The sequence below is a fragment of the Ptychodera flava genome, chromosome 10, assembly GCF_041260155.1.
Source record: "Ptychodera flava strain L36383 chromosome 10, AS_Pfla_20210202, whole genome shotgun sequence".
Taxonomy (NCBI): domain Eukaryota; kingdom Metazoa; phylum Hemichordata; class Enteropneusta; family Ptychoderidae; genus Ptychodera; species Ptychodera flava.
Genome location: NC_091937.1, coordinates 6,573,920 through 6,594,136, shown reverse-complemented (window position 1 = coordinate 6,594,136; position 20,217 = coordinate 6,573,920). Strand labels below are relative to the sequence as shown.

At 37.2% G+C, this 20,217-nt stretch overlaps 1 protein-coding gene across 13 annotated transcripts in view; it reads left to right on the top strand.

The window, feature by feature from the left end:
* Positions 1–20,217, top strand: part of LOC139141869 (myosin-8-like) — a 48,161-nt gene that overhangs the window by 23,224 nt on the left and 4,720 nt on the right. For 3 of the 13 annotated variants that reach the window (XM_070711612.1, XM_070711618.1, XM_070711621.1), the window contains 10 exons: positions 6,281–7,149; positions 8,841–9,032; positions 9,485–9,680; positions 10,283–10,458; positions 13,123–13,351; positions 13,485–13,550; positions 14,527–14,823; positions 15,045–15,203; positions 15,766–16,029; positions 16,538–16,766. In XM_070711612.1, coding sequence (XP_070567713.1) covers positions 6,281–7,149; positions 8,841–9,032; positions 9,485–9,680; positions 10,283–10,458; positions 13,123–13,351; positions 13,485–13,550; positions 14,527–14,823; positions 15,045–15,203; positions 15,766–16,029; positions 16,538–16,766 — 2,677 coding nt within the window. Of the gene's footprint in view, positions 1–2,690; positions 2,861–3,859; positions 4,007–6,280; positions 7,150–8,840; positions 9,033–9,484; positions 9,681–10,282; positions 10,459–13,122; positions 13,352–13,484; positions 13,551–14,526; positions 14,824–15,044; positions 15,204–15,765; positions 16,030–16,537; positions 16,767–20,217 lie in introns of those variants that run through there. The other 10 variants (XM_070711619.1, XM_070711613.1, XM_070711623.1 and 7 more) reach the window with 10 other exon arrangements.

Below are 20,217 nucleotides of genomic sequence, written 5' to 3'. Positions count from 1 at the left end.
CAGGTAGTACAACAAAACTACTAGCAAAAGCCCCCATTCATTTGTAATTCAATATTCATCCAAATTGGAAAAAAGCCAAATCCATATGAAGTATGTGTAAATGTGACTCTTATGTTGCTTACATTTTTGAAATTAGAATATAACACTGTTTTGCTGTGTTAGGATTGTAACCTTACAGAGAGGTGACATCTCGTAGTCTTCTTATCATTGATAAATTACACTTGAATCTCACAACCTTTATGTGTAAAACCTAGATACAAAACTTGGATGTCTACCCCCATTTTAGCAACGTAATAACATTCAGAAGATGACTTCCCCTTTTAATGTGAAATTTTACATCGTTTCTAAATCTTCAAAAATGACACAGTAAGGTTGCTGGTATGTTTTCACACAAAAAATTATGCTTTTCAGGTTTGTTGCGATATCTTTAAACTCTAGTCTAAATGCAGCACATAGCTTTTACTCTGAAGTTAAGGCAGTGTATTGTATATGCAATATTATGCAAATACTTTGACTAGTGGTGATGTGAAACTTGTTGATTGTAGGGTCTATTTCTTACCACAGGGCATAGCAGGATTTTCTATCAAGTTGCCAAATGAATGGATTACTGTATAAAATTGTCAGATGCATTTCTTGGAGCCTTAGGCAAACTTGAACACTTTTAAAAGCTAAAGCCCTATCCAGTATCAGGTGTTGTTTAAGGATTTTCATCAATTGCTACAGGCTTTTCAGTCATTCGTAAACATGAACTAATTCATTTTGGTCAGTTGTCATGGTAACATACTGATAATACACAGTCACAGTGTTTTTGTGAGGACTAGTATCCCAGGAGCCCCCCCCCCCCCCCTTCAGTTATTTTACATATAAGGGAACATACAACAGAATTTTACCAGGGTTCCCACTCCACGTGCTTATATTCCTAGATCTAAAAGAAGCTTCTATCTATTCATTGTATGCAAAAGTTGATAAAAAATTCATGTCATGCCAGATACTTTGCCTTGAGGAGGCCTTCTAAATCACTTCTTCAAAGTCAAAATGGACCCCTCCTGCTCTCTTGTAAAATGGAATGACCGTGAAAGCAAAGAATAGGATTAAACCATTACACAGTAAGTGAGGCTACCCACAATTCCCCTTGATTTGTTCACTCAGACATTTTTTGCTAAAGGCTTTTTCAATTTTATCAGTTTCTTAACAATTTTTAATTTACAATTTAAGTTCAGGATTATTTTTTAAAACTATGTTCCAAAATTATTGATTATGTTTAAAATTCAAGAGTAAATTGAATGAGAAGTCGGTGTTTGGAGGTGCTAAAAATTGCACACTTGTCAAGATAAAGTTATCAGCAACTAAGATGGTCTCATCATACCACCTGTCAGACATGCAAATTTCCTTTGTTACGAACATTAAAAAAAATCAATACCCTTTCTTTTGCCAACACAGATACAACTTATTCCCTTAGTTTCCTTGAAAATATTGTGTATGGCTGTCAAAAATCTATGTCGACAAATTACAAAATGCTATCTCCTCCGCGGAAAAGGGTTGATCTTCTCATTATTCACAGTGAGAAATCAGAAAATTATGATAATCAGAACTATGTTGCCAGAATTTTGAAATGTGGACTGAGTTGTTCTGTGTACAGAAGAAATTTGCTTCATTTCAGTGAGTGATCTCCGTGTGTACAGATCATGGAGAATTGTGGGTAGCCTCACTTACTGTGCATTATCAATGAAGCAAAGGAGCAGAATGACAACTTTGGTCTTACAAATTTTGAACTTGTCGATTGTTTGGTTGATCAAGATCATCTTGCTGCAGCAAGTTTTCATAGTGGACGTTGTCCACCCCTGATTATTCCTGTGAAGTTGTCTGGCCTGGATGCATAACAATGGTTATTCCAAATTGAGAGAGAATGAAGGCACAGTAGATTGGTTTGACCACAGTGTTGGAGGGACTATGGTTTGATGCATGTTTGAATCTGATATCTGAGCAACTCCGAAACAGTTTAAAGTGATGAACATTTTGAAGTCAGTTTTATCAGCTATCGAAATTCTCTACACTATACGGTAATTGGCCTGGTACAGTATTCCAATTTGTAACTCTTCAAGACCTGAGCATGAAATCTATATAATACACAACACCAACAAATTACTTGATCCAGATATGTCAAAGGTGAGAACTTCTAAAAGGTGAAATTCTTCTTACATCTCTCATTGCCGGGCAACAAGTTATCAGCCCTAATTTTGACATGCTTGTGGATTATTTTAGTCAAAATTGTCCTCAGACTTGTTTATTCTTGATTTATTTTTAAATGTTTGTTTTGAAAAAGCTTGGATGTTATACATGAAACAATTTGTAAATCTTGAAAATCGGAGTTGTGAAATTTGAAAATAAGCAAATTTAAAAGAGCAAAAAATTAACAACTCTTAGACTACAAAAGGCAAATTGATGAAAGTTTTACACTTCGTCTGAAATCAAACAACAACATTTCTTCTTCAAAATAAAGAGAAGATGCAAAGCCTAATTCTTTTTCAAAAAGCCAACAAACTCAGGAAATTATACTTTAAAGTTTGAATGTGCAAGTAATTTGGCAATTTGCCATTTCTTTTTTTGAACAAAGAAAAAACTTGACAAAAGGCCAACCACCCAAACATAGCTATAAGGTGTCAACCAGTTTGGTTTGGTCACATGACCTTGTGCAAATAGATCGGCATGAGTTTTGGCTTGCTTTGAAATTAAAGCCCAATAGACAGAGCAGGGGTCGTGCTTGGCCGATGCGAGGGGATTTGTATCATTCTGTGGGAGATTTTGGAGGACTTTGGTGAAATGTTTATGCCAATCCGCAAACCAGAAGATGAATTAAGAGGTATGATTTGCCTTCTATATGAAAAAAAAGTCAAAGTTGGAAAAGTCTGGGGCATTGAAATGACTTCCAGTATGGAAATTGACTTTATACATGTGCTATTGTTGTAAATTGATCTTTTGTCAGGGAAATGGCCAAGGTAGTGAATTTTATGCAGGCTGAAATGCAAATGTTTATTCTCCCAATAGTATTTCATACCAGTGTAATAGTACTATTTTTTGAGCAGTGAGTTGGTTAATGTGTGTGGTATATTTGTGAGGCACCTGATGGTATGCATTGGTTTTAATTTGGTTTCTTTGTTTGTTTTAGAGCATACTTTGTCCCCTGATACTACCTGTGTACATGTTGAGATTGTGAAGAATGTGTTGGAGCATGTCCCAGTGTCATGCCTTGTAAATGGATACATGCATTTCATGCATCAGTGAGGGAGGGCTTAGAACACCATGCCAGTGTTCAGCCAAACTGCTTTCCTTCAAATTTCTGCCAGCCATCTTCGCTAGTCTTTACACCGACAATTTCAGTAAATGTCTACTAAATCATGGACAGTGTTACCAATTAGTGTGGGTCAGGCACTTTTTAGATCACACCATTTCTATGGTAATAGCTTCTCCTCTGATGTGACCTTTAAACTTTTATACAGCCAGTACATACAACGCGACCAATGCAAACATTTTGTCCCTTAAAGTGGTAACCATAGGCTCATGACATTCCTTTAGAAAATACGTCTTGACAATTCTTGGCACTCAAAGAAAATATTATGATATAATACACTGAGTGTTGATAATTCTTATTCAAGAAGAGAGACATGGTAGAAGTAGAACAGAAATTTTTAAGTCTGAATCGTGCACAAAAGTTCAGAGGTCACCTTGTCTGGAGGTACAACCTTTAAATTACCATAAGAGTCACATTAATTTGCATAACAAAAGTTTCCGTAACAACCCTGGAAGCTACCTTATGCTGGTCATGGCAGCCATCTTGTGTTTTGTGATGCAAATGAGAGTCAATTCAAAGCCTGAAACTGTCAGCCATTGCATTGTTGCTCTCAATCAAATATTTTTGATCAGACGCGAGACGCATACTGGCCGTTATAGAGTGACCTCAAACACTCTGGATTGCTAGTGTGCTGTACCAGCCTCCAGGATACCAGGGGTAAGCCAAATATTCTGTATTTTGTGTGATCAGAGTGTCAAAGCAGAGAAGAACCACACATATCTGATCTGTTGCTTTGACAGCATGGGTACATAGCACTATAGCAGTGCAGTGACATACCTGCTGTAGCGGTGTGTATAGGTCACCATGGGAGTCGCAGGACATGTTTTGGTTGCCCTGTGCAGTTCTTGGTGTACATTGTAACAGTGTAGCAAATTAATGAAGTAAAAATTATCAAAATAGATCAGTCCTTTGAGTCAAATCTACCATTCAGATATAGTTTATGTGTAAACCTGACTGATTTCACATGTTGTTGATATCACAATGGGTTGATAAGGAAATGAACGCCGCCGTTTGTGTTTTAGGTCACTGCACATAGGAGATCACCATTGTCAAGACATCCAGCTAACATGAACACAAACCTGTTCAACAATAGCATTACTCCACATACCAAAAATCATTGATTTGTCAATTTTGGTCAGTAATTTGGTAATGTCAAGACTGTGCTGATGATTGTATAATTTAGTGAGCAATAGATTTACCAAATTGATTGACATTTAATTCTATTAATGATACATCAGTAAAAGAATATGATTTTACTGATGTTAATGTTGTGCTGCTATTTAATATTTGCAATATTGAGATTAAATGATATGCAGTAGTTCTTAAAATCGCAGATGTTATGAATAGATCTTGAAAAGTTTACTGACAAATTTGAATTTCCCTTCGCTGTGATTGTAGCATCGCATAGAAGAATTACAATAGATTCCTTATATATGATTGTTTTCAAATCGGTAGTAATATCAATTAGCAATTTATTAAATCAAAAAAGTATGATTCTACTCCAAGATTTTTCATGTTGGGTTAATTTGTTGCAAAGCTTGGCATGGCGTACACATTTACAGTTTAAAGGTCCATAAAGATCTTGGCCTCTGTCCAAAGCATGTGTGCTTGGGGTTTTGGAAAATTTATGACAGTAATAATCAAAGCGTTTGAATGTACGCTACAATGTAAATGTCTTCCATTGTGGGATTGATCCCAGAGGATTTGGAAATCTATGCTGTTCTACTTTTAGAATAGAGTCTTTGTTGCGTTACCACCTCCCATTTTTTAGCTCATTACCTGGAGAACATTAAAATTGTTGTCCATCATGTGAACTTTTAGTAGCTGTGGTCATTCAATAGGTCTGCTTGTTACATGTAAGAAGTGTGTGTTAGTATTGTCAACTTGGTGTCATTGTGATTGTGTGAAGAATTCTTCAAGTGACAGCTTTTACAGATTACAAAAACATCCAGGGGTCTGTATAACAGTACAATAATCACATGGTTGGTAACTTATTGAGTTTTTTGTCAGATATAGGGTGTATCACGATGTGTAGCATATGTCATCAGTAGATTTCGAAAAGTATGATGGCATGCGTAGGGTCATTTTGTATCAATTAGTTGAATTGTTCTTGGAGAGACTTTCGGACTATGTTTAGGATTTATTTCAAGCAGTCAAATTAAGGAGTGAATTTTGTATGGTTTCATCAGATGCTACTTATTACGGTAGCAGTATATGTATTGGAGTTACGAAGATATACTGTTCTTTTTCTCACTAATAAAGTATTGACTTTGTAAGCATCTCTTCAGGTGAAAAAAATGTACGCAAACTTTGACAGGATAATGAAGAGCTTGAAAAAACTCCTTTGGTGTGGGAGGAGCCAGGTATCATTCTGACCTCAGTGTGTATTGCATTTTGTTAACTTGATGGATCACTGACTCACTGTGTGTTGTGTAGGAACGCTTAAGTATCAATACTAGACTACTGTTGAATAGGGGAGGGTTCGTCCCAGGCTGTACTGTAGTGTCACTGACCCATTTGCCACTCAACATGGTAGTTTAGCTGTTTTGTTTCAATTTGTGTGGCAGGACACTATCTACCATTCATTCAAGCAAATATGAATCATTGTGATGGATGTGTTAAAGTTATACCAGTGCTGTATAGGGCAGCATCAAAAGATTGACGATGCCTAACGACACTTTAAATTTAAAGTGGATTGTATGGGGAAGGGTTTTGCTTGAATAAAGTTCAAACTGACTGAGTAATTTCATTTCATACTTGAATCTGAATATCAACAAATTACAGCAAGTTTCAAAGGCAATGAGTGGGTAAGAGCCTCAAGTTGAAGAATTGTCCGTTTATGCTATCCTGAATCCTGACTCTCGAAATCTCCTCATGTTCTAGTATTTTAATCCTGAAATTGTAGCTAAATTTTGACATTCTTTTTTACAGAAACTGAAAATCTAAGAACTGGAGTAAGTACAGACTCGTTCACAGAAACAACGCCGATATTACGGCCCAGTGTTTTAACAGAGAGCGTACCCAATGGTGACTCTGCAGATCTAGACATTGAACAAAGTGAGGTGTCAGAAAACAGGCCTTGGAAAGCGACTGGAATCTATCAAAAACTGTTGAAACAGCAACTTGAGAAAACAGAGACTAGTTTAGCTGAGGAGTTTGACTTGTCAGGAAGGAGGCAAAACAGAATGTCAGACGTAGAAGTTGATGAGCAGGTAGGACGTGGCAGTCAGGGATCCAGGGAAGGGGGTGATGAGCCGCCACCGGCTGATGACAGAGCTTCAGGACAGGGAAATATCCATGAGAGTTGGCAAGGACGGAATGGAGGGGATGCAGCTAGCGACCAGGAAGTCGCGCAGCTCTTTGAAATGAACGCTGGACGTAGACGCTCCAGCCAAGAACATGTGGAACAAATGTTTGAGCGTGGGTCGCATAAATCTAAAAGTTCAGTGTCCTCCAGTTCCCGCAGCTCTTCCCATCATAGTAGTCAAAGACCTGGATCAGCCGGGGTGCCAAGACCAGGCAGTCGGGAAAGGCCAGGGTCAAGGGAGAGACCCAGCTCTAATCCAGATCTAAAGGAATATGCCGGAAGTGATCACAGGAGCCGAACATCAGAGAGGCCACCGTCTGGAAAAAGTGAGGATAGGGGAAGTGCCAAGGTTTTACAGAGAGATCCATTGGTCACCCAGAGAACATCACCAATGTCTACCTCCAGCAGAAAATCCTCAGGGGCAAATGGACCTGTCATAACGTCACATGACCAACAATTGACCAATGGTACGCCAGAAACTGACTTCAAGCCAGTAAGTAGAAGCATAACCTCCTATCAGATAAAATTTTACTCAGAATAAAGTCTAAAACTATAAAGAATTGCCTTTATGCTGTGTTTTTATATAACTAAGTCTGTATAAACTGATATAAACTGAAGAGATACATCTAGTACATTGACCTATGAGATGATAAACACTACATGTACATGTAACAAACTGACACTGTTGAAGGATAGCCAAGTGATCTGATTTAACCCTTTGAGCACTGTAATTTTCCTCCCCCAAAATATCAGGGCAACATTTTGCCGACTTTCATGAATTTTTCTGTAATTATTCCATGATTTTGGACTTAATGGATATAAATTTTTATGGGCTACACTTTTTGACCAAAATTTTAGGAAAAATCAGAATAAAATTGTCTACATCTGAAAGAAATTATTGGCGTTAGATTGTATAAAGGCAACAAAAATCGACTTTGGCACTCAAAGGGTTAAGTAGTTTTGTTGCGGATTATCCATGTCATGAAGCATCGTCTTCCACAGTGTTGCTCATATGACATAACTTGTCTGTAGTGCTCCGGTAGTCTTTGGAGGAATTCTAGACCCTGGTGTGGTCTCTCACTTTATGGGCCATGACATAATAATATTCGATGGAACACCTTGTCTGAGTCTCTTTCACTGTTTCACCTAGTCTGTTTCATCTCTTGTACTGTATATATTCCAAATGTGTCTCACCAATACAGCAGTGTTTTTGGTAAGCTTGGAAATGAAGTGAGGTACCTGATTTGGGAATCAACGTAAAGATAGCTGTGTTGTTATACCAGTACATTTATAATATGAAAAGCAGGGTAACAATTGTACATGTACAGTAACATCCTCTTGCTAATGACTGTTTAATACTTCCTGTAGCTATATACTTGTATTTGATTCAAGGTGTAAAAAGTGAGAAAACATTCCCTTTGAATGGTGGAATTTCAACAATCACGTATTTTACATAAAGTAGACACTGGTATCAACTTTACGGACAAACCTCAGATGGGCCAAGACCCTGATGAGTGTCCATTCAGAATGTTTGTATGCCTGTTAGGTTTCAAGCATTCTCCTGAAGTGTTCAACCAATCTGTCCCTAGATTTATAATTTACACAAGACTAGTGATACAACTCACTGATTCTGTAAAATAATATCAAGAGAATCACACCCTTCTATCATCAGCCCATTATTAACATAATGTTGCATTTTACAGATAAAATGACTCCCTTACAGGTATAATGACTTTCTCACTAGCAAAATGCAGCTTTTTGATAAAATTTGTCAATCATTTGATTCATAACATCATGTGCTAAATATTCATTGTTCAGAATTATGGTCATTATATGAATTAATCACTTTGCTCGTGTTCCAGAATATTAAATAAAGCTGAGTGTATGTGGCACTCCAAAATAGTTAAGAAGTGCGTATTAAAGCTAGGAAAAGTTCTAAGCTCATCTGACTTTAAGAAACTGTTATATTAACTTACTGCAATTTAGAAGTCTTTGCATAATCACTGAATTAATAATTGTTCCTTGGTAAAACTTCTAACTTACGTTATGGATATGAACAGCATAACTGTTGCACTGCATTGTGGGTAAATCAGAGTTGAAAACAGAGAGAGTGTTTGTCACAACAGAAATATCAGTAACAGATCAATGACTTGAACATTGATTGATCTCTTTCTGTTTGCACAGAATGACCCCAGACAGATAACAGACCTCCTGGAACAGATTGCTCTTCTCAAAAGATGCCTTGGAGAAAAAGATCTAGAAATTGCCAGATTAAAGGAAGAGCTAGGTGCAGTACAGGGCACCAATAAAACATTACTGGAGGAAAGAGAACATGTGGTCCGTGAGGCGTCCTCAGCTGCAGCAAGCAAACGAGAGGTAAGACTCATGTAATATTGATATGTCTAATACAATATCTGGTGAATATAATTCACCCCAGTTTGTTATGTATAAGTCCAACTATATTACGGTATTAAAACCACACGATCAGATTGAACCATGGTTGTGAAAGGGTTATAAAAGCAGGCAAGTACACTTTGGTCCTTTTTTTCCTAAGTTGATCAATAGAAGGACAGTCTTTGATACAATGTGTCTATTTTGTAAACAATGTTATCACCAGGGTTTTGCCAAATGGTTTTAAAAAATGACAACATCAAATTTGCAATGAATTTGATCAATCCTTGCAGGCCTGAGCCAACTTATACAGTACATATGAGCATGTCACTTACAGGTGTCTCTGAAAGGGTGTAATAATCAATAAACTATGAAGACAACTTCACGTTTCCTGAGAAAAAGTGTTGTTTCACAAATTACATGTTGTTGCCTTGCAGCATGATAAGAGGTTTGATGAGTTACTCAGGGAAAAAGAAAACCTTATCACAGAAGTAATCCACTTGAAGAAAGAAGTTGAAGAACTTCAGAAACACTCGGCGTCTGAAGACATTCCAAGATCAAGTAGTGCTGATGAAATTCCAGGAAGTTTAGAATTTAATCCCAATGATCCAGCTGTCTTACAGAAAAGAATCGGTGAGTCAGACTTGCATAAATTTCAAAATGTTTAAGGTATATTTCAAACCCAAACTTGGAATGGATAGATATTTGGGCCAAATATACGGTTTTGAATTCGCTTTTTCACCACAAGATGTGTTTATGTCCTAATTTTATTTTATGACAGCAAATCCTTTTTTGAGCTTGTGCAAGTTACTAAAGAGATCAAAATATCGACTTTATGGAGTTTTTAGGAAATTGTGTATATCTATATTCTGATTTTCAGAGCATCATTGTATGTTGCGTTTCACTGGATTTTGTCAAAGTCTGCCGCAGCTTGTGACAATAATAATTGTAAAATTGTGATTAAATATCTTCAATATTAACATGAAACAGTCAATCTGAAATTCCAATTTTGTGGTGCCTCAGCTGTTTCACGTACTCTTGTGGACATGTTCTTTCTGATACTCAGAGATTGGTAGAGTACACCATAGTTGATGAAGGATAGGGTGTCAAGATACACTGTTGTTGTGAAATAGTTCAGGAGACACAGTGTGCAGTCCTATTTGTACAGAGAGTTTAGGTATTTGTGTTGGCATGGACATAAAACAATGTTGTTTTTTCCCATTTTAAAATTGCAGCTGATCTAGAAAGTCAACTCAATGATCTTCAAGAAGCCAATGAATGCGCTGTATCAGAACTCTCTAAAGCAGAGAAGAAATTACTTGAACTGAAAGAAGATAATGAAAGTTTGAAAACAGCAAACAAACTCACTAATGAAGACTACCATGGAGAGAGTAAAAAATTGTACAAAGAGGTAACATAAATTATGAAATCTGATAGCTGTTGACATATGTTGGTTCAGTTGAAAGCTATCATCGCTGTGTGTAGAGTAGCATAGCACCTAATGGTGAGTTGGAAATGGCTCTTTATGTATGCTTACAGAAGCCTTAGGTTTTAAAACTCCAAATTTCCAAAAATCTGCCTTAAAATGTTTAGTGAGCATAATTTTTCGGTGTTAGCATTTTTCTTTTGAACAAGTCATCGTTGATGACACAGTCCCCGCTTGTCCATTTTGTTATAATCTTTGGTGTCTAGGTAGCTGTGGTCTAGGTCGCTGTGGAATGACATTGATGCAACGGGTGCATCAGGCCTGTGACTTGCATAATAAAGTAATCTGAGGAACGTTCAATAAATGACTCATCTCTGCCGGTAATGACCATTGAAGGAACTTTTGATTACATCACACATAACGATGCCCTCACTGCCTCTAGTGTCATGACGGCACATACTATACACATGGTTTGGTGGAATTTTCGAAATGCTATGGGATTGGGTATGTTGTTGTAATCAGCCATCAGCCATTTCGGATCATATAATGAAACAATTAATGTGCACAAGAATGCAGCCATAGTATTTTATCTTCGTATCACGTTTGAACAAAATCAGTCCATCGAGGGACAGTGACCTATGTTTATGTTTCAAAGACATAAAAAAATCACACCAAAATTGAAATCAAATGGCTGTCTCTTGACCATATGGATCATAGCACAAAATTAGTAGACATGCATATGTATGCCATAGTACTTTATCTTTGTACCAAGTCTCAACAACATTGGTTAAGGAATATTTGCATATGATTAAGCCTCAAAGACATGAAAAAATCCAAAAAAGACCATCGGGCAGAGATATTGGAAAAAAATTTACAATCTGGCAGCCATATTGGAACATGTCACGAAGTAAATTGACATGTATGCCATAGTGCTTGATCTATGTGCCAAGTTTTGACAAAATGGGTGTAATGACCTTTGAATTATGCTTCAAAGACATGCAAAATTCCAACAAAATGGCAGTTCTGCAGCCATATTGGATCCTATCGCAAGGTTAATTGATACATGCATATGCATGCCATAGTACGTGCTTTGCCTTTGTGCCAAGTTTGAACAAAATCGGTTCAAGGATGTTTGAGTTACGGTTCAAAGACATGAAAAAATCGCAAAAAAATGGCCACCTGTCAGCCATATTGGATCATTTCACAAAATAAATTGGTGTTCATATGAAGGGCATACTGTTTTGCTTTTGTGCCAAATTTGAACAGAATCGGTTCAAGAATGTCTGAGTTATGGTCCATAGACATGAAAAATCGCAACAAAATGGCCGCCTCACGCCCATATTGGATCGTATCGCAATATAATTTGACATGCATGTGTAGGCCATAGTGTTATGCCTTTGCGCCAAGTTTGAACAGAATCAGTTTGAGGATGTTTGAGTTATGGTTCAAAGACACGAAAAATCGCAAACAAAATGGCCGCCTCGCGGCCATATTGGATTGTATCGCAAACTAATTTGACATGCACATGTAGGCCATAGTGTTATGCCTTTGTGCCAAGTTTGAACATAATCTGCTCAAGGATGTCTGAGTTATGGTCCAAAGACATGAAAAATCGCAACAAAATGGCCGCCTCGCGGCCAAATTCGATTGTATCACAAAATAAATCGACGTGCATCTGTAGGTCATAGTGCTATGCCTTTGTGCCAAGTTTGAACGAAATTGGTTCGGCAGTGTCTGAGAAACTGTTGATGACGGACGGACGGACGGACGGACGGACGGACGGACGCACAGACGGGACCCAATCTATAAGTCCCCGCCGGACTTCGTCCGCGGGGACTAAATATCAAACCAACAGAATTCATAATGTGATCTTCAAAGATGTAGTTTTATGCACTGAGTGCTGTTTTTGGTAATTTACCTATTTTGTAGCTATTCATGGTAGCCTGTTGTAATCTTGTTTGATAAAAAGACAGTAAATATTAACATTAAACTTTTCCATGCAATTCTTTAGTCAGAGAACACAATGATACAGCATATACATACTCTTTGGTTATAGATTGATACATTTGGTATGAGAAATACTGCAAAATATCAATATATGAGACATTGAAATGCAAAGATGTATGAATGCTGTCTTGGACTTGTGCCAAATCTTTTCAATAAATTAGTAAATTGAATTATTCTATCACTTACAAACAATATGCTAGGTTTAAAGTAGAATGTGCCTTGGGGACAGATATTTGGACTGTCAAAGTTTTTCAATTCTTTTCTGATCTACACTTGTGGGAGTTCATTTTAAGGCTATTTGTGTAAAAAAAAAGTTTTTTTCAGTCTTAGTTTTTCGAAAATCAAAAATTTTATTTTTCACCATAAAGTTAACATAGGGATGGCGGCCATATTGAATTTCAAATATTGGTAAATTTTGGTAATTTCTTTCTCCAGTATCAACATTTGCACAGTGACCCTCGATTTTCATTCTTGATGTTTTGACAACAATTGTTGAAAGATTCCATGAGGAAAGTTTGAGCAAAACCAAAAGTTTTTCACTTTCGAGGCGCATACATATACTGGGTTGTTTACATAAAATATACAAACTGGCAAACAAGTGATATAATTAGCAATGTTTAAAAAAGAAATATTACATTTCAGATTGACAGGTTGAAACAGAGCAGATACAGTGGTCCTAGCAGTATTGAAGATGAGGTCATGGCTCTCAAAACAGACTTAAGATCACTGAGACAGGAACACGACTGTTTGACTGATGAGAATTCACGACTGAAGGACGACATCCGAGATCTGAAACGGAAGCACAAGCACATTGAACATGAAACATCAACACTGAGCAGGGAAAACTCAAGACTTTCAGAAGTAGGGCCAAGTAAGTGAACTCTGATCTCTGACCTTTGTGATTTATGATTGGCACCATTGTAAAAGTGTGTACAGACTTGAATATTAAGTATGTCAATGAATATTAATCATCTTCATTTCCATATGCATGAACTGTCTTTCAGCTTTGAGTGTATCGCCATTCACCGATATGAAAAACACCAAATTAAGTCTTGGTCAATATCCTGCCAGTAAGCCAAAGTTTTGTTTTGTTGTGTTTTCATTTTTTAGCATTTTTTTCTTTTTTTCTGCATGTACAGATGTTTTTATTCTTTCACTTCACGTCACGTTTGCATGAAGTTTCAACCCTTTCTATATCTGTACTTTGGTCCAGCCGTATTTTATTGAATGATATGATTGGAACCATTTGCAGAAGAATAGGAGTGATGGGGTTGAAAATCAGATTTACTAATCAGCAAGCAATTTTGATATTTTTACACGTTTAACCTTTTCACCCCTATTCCACTGTAAACAGTTCCACACCCACCATTGACAACAATGGCTTTGGGCCAAGCCATTTTGGTAAAAGGTTAATTTCTCATCCCTATCTCCCATGGAACAGCCTAACAACCTAAAAAGAATTCTCCTATTGTATTTGTCCAGGTATACTGTACTTGTTCATAGGCTTGATACAGTAATGTCAATAATTGATGAAAAATTGAAAAGTACTTTCTCAAAGATATTTAGGTATTTTGATCAAAACTAAAAGCTAAATTTTATCAGATTGCACAGTGCAAGATTTTGGGGCCGACTCGCAGCGATTTCGAAGCTGTTATCCAATTGGGTGGCTGAATCTTACCAATATAATGAAAACAATACAAATAGACTCCCTAAGTGGCTGTGAATAGTGACAATCGACCAATCAGATATAACCTTGCAAACACGCTGCGAGTCAGCCGAGATTTTGCAATCTCATGTATGATATAGGAAAAAAATTTGGTCCATTGTCAACACATGATGGCAAATGTATTTCTGTAAAAACTTCAACAAATATCAGAATCTTGACATTACTGGCATGCAAGCCATATTTTGAAATTTCATTTCACTGTTAATTCTGTGTGTTTGATTTGAATGATTAACACTCAATAACAGAAATTTGCCTGAAAATGCCTCAAAGTGAAGGTAATATGGACAAAGTAGTTGACTAACCTAATTTTCTCACGATAGGAGAAAGAGAAGAATTGTACGGTCGACTGGAGAGATACAGAAAAGAGAAGCAAGAAGCCATGGATGAAATCCACGCCTTGAAAGAACAGCTGAGTCTTATTACACCAACCACCACCCCTAAAAGCTACATGCCAACCTTGTCTTCATCCAACCCAGATCACAGCAGGTACTACACACCTCCAGAGGGAAGGCTGTCATACAGTGGATCAGCCCTTCCTTCAAAGTTTTCTCCATCCAGGGTGTCCAAGAGCTTAAGTGCATCGTTGTCACCCCCTCAGAAGCATCCAGTGTGGGAAGGTAAGAAAGTCAATCAGATATATGTCAAGTTGCTTTTCTAATCCTCCCAACCCCATTTTCCTGTACCTTGGACTGTATTTACCATTTAAATAATAAGGTGATAACAAAATGTGGTGTTTAAAGGATAATACACAAAAAATATCCACTGAAGTACCATTGCTAACATAGTTAACACACAATTTTCATATTCATATTCATGCTAACTCATTCCACGTTTTCAGATTCAGGTAAGGAATCACCAGCTTCAAATACCAGTGATTCAACAGCTGTGTTGACGGCTGGGTGGCATGATGATAGGGACCATGAAGGATTTGGTGCGGTTGACTCACTGACAGCTCAAATTGATAAAGAGCTGCAACGAAGGAAAGACGACTCACGGGGTAAAATCATCAAAGATTTCTTCATTATATCATGTTTTAGATTTTTTCACATTACTCATTTCATTTTTTGTCACAATATAAAACAAAAAGTAAAAGACATTGATATTATGATGTATATAACACAAACTTAATGTTCCTCGTAGATATTAAAATAAGCATACTGACATTGATTGCAAAAGCAAAATTATCAGATTCAGAGATTGAGAACATTGCAGATATTATTCTGTTCAATTTGAGTTTCTGCTATTAAATCAAAGTATGTAAATTGGTGAAACAGTTTGCAGTTCTTGTAGGTTTTGAAAATAATGCACTCTACGTACAATTATAACCGGAAAATTACCTATAGAGTTTCACATAATTTGAAATTCAAGTGCATGTACCAGTGTTGTTGAAACTCTGAATTTTGCATTTGCCATGAATAAAAGATATCTGAAATATAGCTCATATTTGGGTAGATTTACTTTCGATTTTTATGGTATAGCCTGTCAACTTACAGAAAATGCCTCATTTTCATGCTTCTAAAGTTTATATCCCAATGTATTTTCCATGATTTCCATTCCAGTAGGATCCAGAAGATCCATGAAATTCCCTGACACAGATGACTACAGCACCAGCGGATTGGAGGAAAGCAAACCACAGGTCAATGGAAAGAGTAAGAAATCCAGACATCATCATCGACACCAGCAGGGTGGACAGATAAGCAGCAGCAGCTCTCTGTCTTCCCTCCTAGATGAGTTGGATGAGATGAACCCCTATGGTGGAGGGTCAGGAAACAGGAGATCCCATTCTACTGACAGGAGGGAAAAGCATTCATCAGGGAGGGGAGGTGAGATAATTCTTTGTTGTTGATTTATGCATCTGACAAACATGTGCAGCGTATTAACCTGTTCACCCCAATCCCCAGTGAAAAGGTCTACAATCATCATTGATAATGGATTTGGGACAAACCGTGGTGGTGAAAGGGTTAAACATCAGTTATTAATCAGTACTACAGCAAGAAATATTAAACTCTGCAAGACCCTGAAGAGCAGGGTTTTGGGCGAAAATGTCCAAAATAAATAGAAATATCAATGATGCTAGTTCAAGTGCCAATGGAAGGTAACATAAAGTTATCAAAATCCATAAACTTCTGTAAAATTCTTGCCTAAAAAGGTACTGTACGGGACAATGAGTTCACATGAATGATATTCTCAGGTATATTAAATCAAATCAATTTTGCAATGAAAAGTTTCTTGTAGAGGGGAAGTGGGAAGGAGCGAGTCAATATCATGTCACTTTACACAGAAACAAAGATGTAGCTTTCTCATTATGAATTTATTTCTGTATTCTCCCAGATTTTACCCCTCTAACAAAAGCATCATCAGTCCAGACTTTAGACTCATTCCGTACTGAAGACTTCACCCTGGATCCCATTGATACCAAGGCGGCTCAGTCCCGGAATACCAGACAAAGAAGCTCCTCTCCAGTTGACACCAGAGTCCCTCCTCCTGCTGGTTTCCGCAGCGTTGCTCCAAAGCATCTTGTAACTCAACATAATAGAGATTTACTTTCACACACAGTCAGGTAAGACACAAGGGTGTGACTCCCCATATCACTGCCCTGACACCCCTAAAATTTATGTATATTATACAGAGGCCCTACTCTCTGACGGGAACTTTGCCCATACCACAGGGGAAAGAGGGATGGAAGCTATTGAACTGTCCAGTAGTATTTACATTTTTGAAATAAGGAAATTTCATTTTTTGAGAAAATTTATGTGAATTACTGTGAAATTAAATTTTTCTCCTTTCCTCTGTAAATTTGATTGGAGAGAATATGTGACTTTGTTGGTATGAACATTGAAATTCAAAACTTAATTGTTAAGATTTCTGTTCAGTAAAATTAATAAAATATGCTGCATATCAAGAAAAAAACTATGCTTACACTCTGATATAATATTTCATTTACCACTTCCCAACGAACTTGATTTGTCACCATGAATTGATTTTTAATACAAAATTTGAAACTGTTCTTCTTTTGCCTGTGATTCATGTGGCACCATTGTCAAGTACAAGTCAGAATTTTTCAGAGTTTCAACAACATATTTTTAGTCCCACGGACACCGTCCGGGGGGACTTATAGGTTTGGTCATGTCCGTGCGTGCGTCCGTGCGTGCGTGTGTGCGTCCGTGCGTCCGTCCGTTCACGCAGATATCTCAGAGATGCCCAGGTCAATTTCTTTCAAACTTTGCACAAGGATAGTACCCTACCCCATACAGATGCACATCGATTTGTTTCACAATGCGATCAAATTTGGCCGTGTTAGAGGACTTTTTAGTTTTCACCTCCATAGACTCCCATGTATAAGGCAGTCTCCATAGACTCCCATGTATAAGGCAGTCCATAGACTCCCATGTATAAGGCAGTCCATAGACTCCCATGTATAAGGCAGTCCATAGACTCCATGTATAAGGCAGTCCATAGACTCCCATGTATAAGGCAGTCCATAGACTCCCATGTATAAGGCCGAGAAAAATAAAAATTTAGTTTCTCATCGTATTCATATTGCAAAAAGGATGCAGTGACACAGTTTCAGTCCCAACGGATGAAGTCCAGGGGGCTAATAGATTGGGTCATGTCCGTCCATGAGTCCATCCGTGAGTCCATCCTTTCACGCAGATATCTCAGATATTTTGACAAAATGTCACGTGACCTCGGTGACCTTTGACCTCAAATATACATATTTGTCCATAACTCAGGAACCACAAGTGGTACACCCTTCATATATGGTATGATGGCACAGCTTATGACGCCACATATTGTACCTCATTAATTATGCGCATATCTAATTTTGAGCAAGCCAATAGAGCTAGAGGTCTGATTTTTGGTATGTAGGGATAACTTAGCAATACAATTTTTTTGACAAAATGTTATGTGACCTTGGTGACCTTTGACCTCAAATATACATATTGTCCATAACTCAGTAACCACAAGTGCTACACCCTTCATATATGGTATGATGGGACAGCTTATGATGCCACATATTGTACCTCATTAATTATGCGCATATCTAATTTTGAGCAAGCCAATAGAGCTAGAGGTCTGATTTTTGGTATATAGGGATAACTTAGCAATACAATTTTTTTGACAAAATGTCATGTGACCTCGGTGACCTTTGACCTCAAATATACATATTTGTCCATAACTCAGTAACCACAAGTGCTACACCCTTCATATATGGTATGATGGGACAGCTTATGACGCCATATATTGTACATCATTAATTATGCGCATATCTAATTTTGAGCGAGCCAATAGAGCTAGAGGTCTGATTTTTGGTATATAGGGATAACTTAGCAATACAATTTTTTTGACAAAATGTCATGTGACCTCGGTGACCTTTGACCTCAAATATACATATTTGTCCATAACTCAGTAACCACAAGTGCTACACCCTTCATATATGGTATGATGGGACACCTTATGACGCCACATATTGTACCTCATTAATTATGTGCATATCTAATTTTGAGCGAGCCAATAGAGCTAGAGGTCTGATTTTTGGTATATAGGGATAACTTAGCAATACAATTTTTTTGACAAAATGTCATGTGACCTCGGTGACCTTTGACCTCAAATATACATATTTGTCCATAACTCAGTAACAACAAGTGCTACACCCTTCATATATGGTATGATGGGACACCTTATGACGCCACATATTGTACCTCATTAGTTATGTGCATATCTAATTTTGAGCGAGTCAATAGAGCTAGAGGTCTGATTTTTTGTATATAGGGATAACTTAGCAATACAATTATTGTGACAAAATGTCACATGACCTCGATGACCTTTGACCTCAAATATACATATTTGTCCATAACTCAGTAACAACAAGTGGTGCACCCTTCATATATGGTATGATGGGAGACCTTATGATGCTTCATACTGTACCTCATTAATTATGCATATATCTAATTCTGAGCAAACCCATAGAGCTGGATGTCTGTCATACATATGCACATAGATTTGTTCTGTGATACGATCCAATAAGGCCGCCATGTGTGGCCATTTTATTCATTTTTTTCATGTCCTGAACTACAGCTCAGACATGTATCAAGCGAAATTATTCAAAAGTATTTTTATCACAGACTAATGAAGAGGACTCTATCCTCTCTGAGGACCTGTAATCAAAGTACCCATTAACAAGTGGGGACTGTGTCATCAACGATGACTTGTTGAGAAATTATTTTGTGAAGGAACTGTGAATGGGTAGAATTCAGAAATTTATGCAAAATAGGTGGATGTTTTGAACTCACCGACAAAATGCTTTCTGCAAACATTTCACTAAAGACCCTTCTTGTGTGGCAGAGGTAATATCTCATTAGAAAGATATGCATTGAGGAAGTAAGCCTGCATTCAACATCATGAATAGCAGCTAAGCTTCTTGTCCCCCTCGCCAAAATAGTATTACCTGCAAACACCTGCTGCTCTTAAATCCCTTATTGTTCAGCTGTTTACCATTTGGCCTGGTCCATTGATTAATAAAGGGGTGTGCAGGTACTTAGGTTTGTGCTTTTCCAATAATGTAAGCCACGTTGCAAAACAAATTTGTCCTGAGCCTTGTGACAATATTCCATGGCTATCACTGCAAGATTTTGCCAAATGGTAAAATAATTATTAACATTTTGTAATTTGGAAAAAGGTACTCTTCAACAGTGCTCTAGTTTGTGATCTGTTATTGCTGAGTTACTCAAAATTGTTTTCTTTTCAAATTAGAAAAAAGAGCAGAAAAAATTTTACTTTCATCTTCTCACTAACATGGTGTGGCTTAATGCTGTTGTTTTCTGTGTCAAAGTTGGCTTTATAAGAAAATGGGATGAAAGGGGGAATTAACTTTTTTAAGGAAATGTGATATTTTGATGTTTGTCTACCACAGATATAGTAAATTATATAAAACAAAAATGGAGAAGGAACAAATTTTGAATAAAACTGAGCTCTCCAATTTACTTTGATAACTATACCTGAGTTTTTGC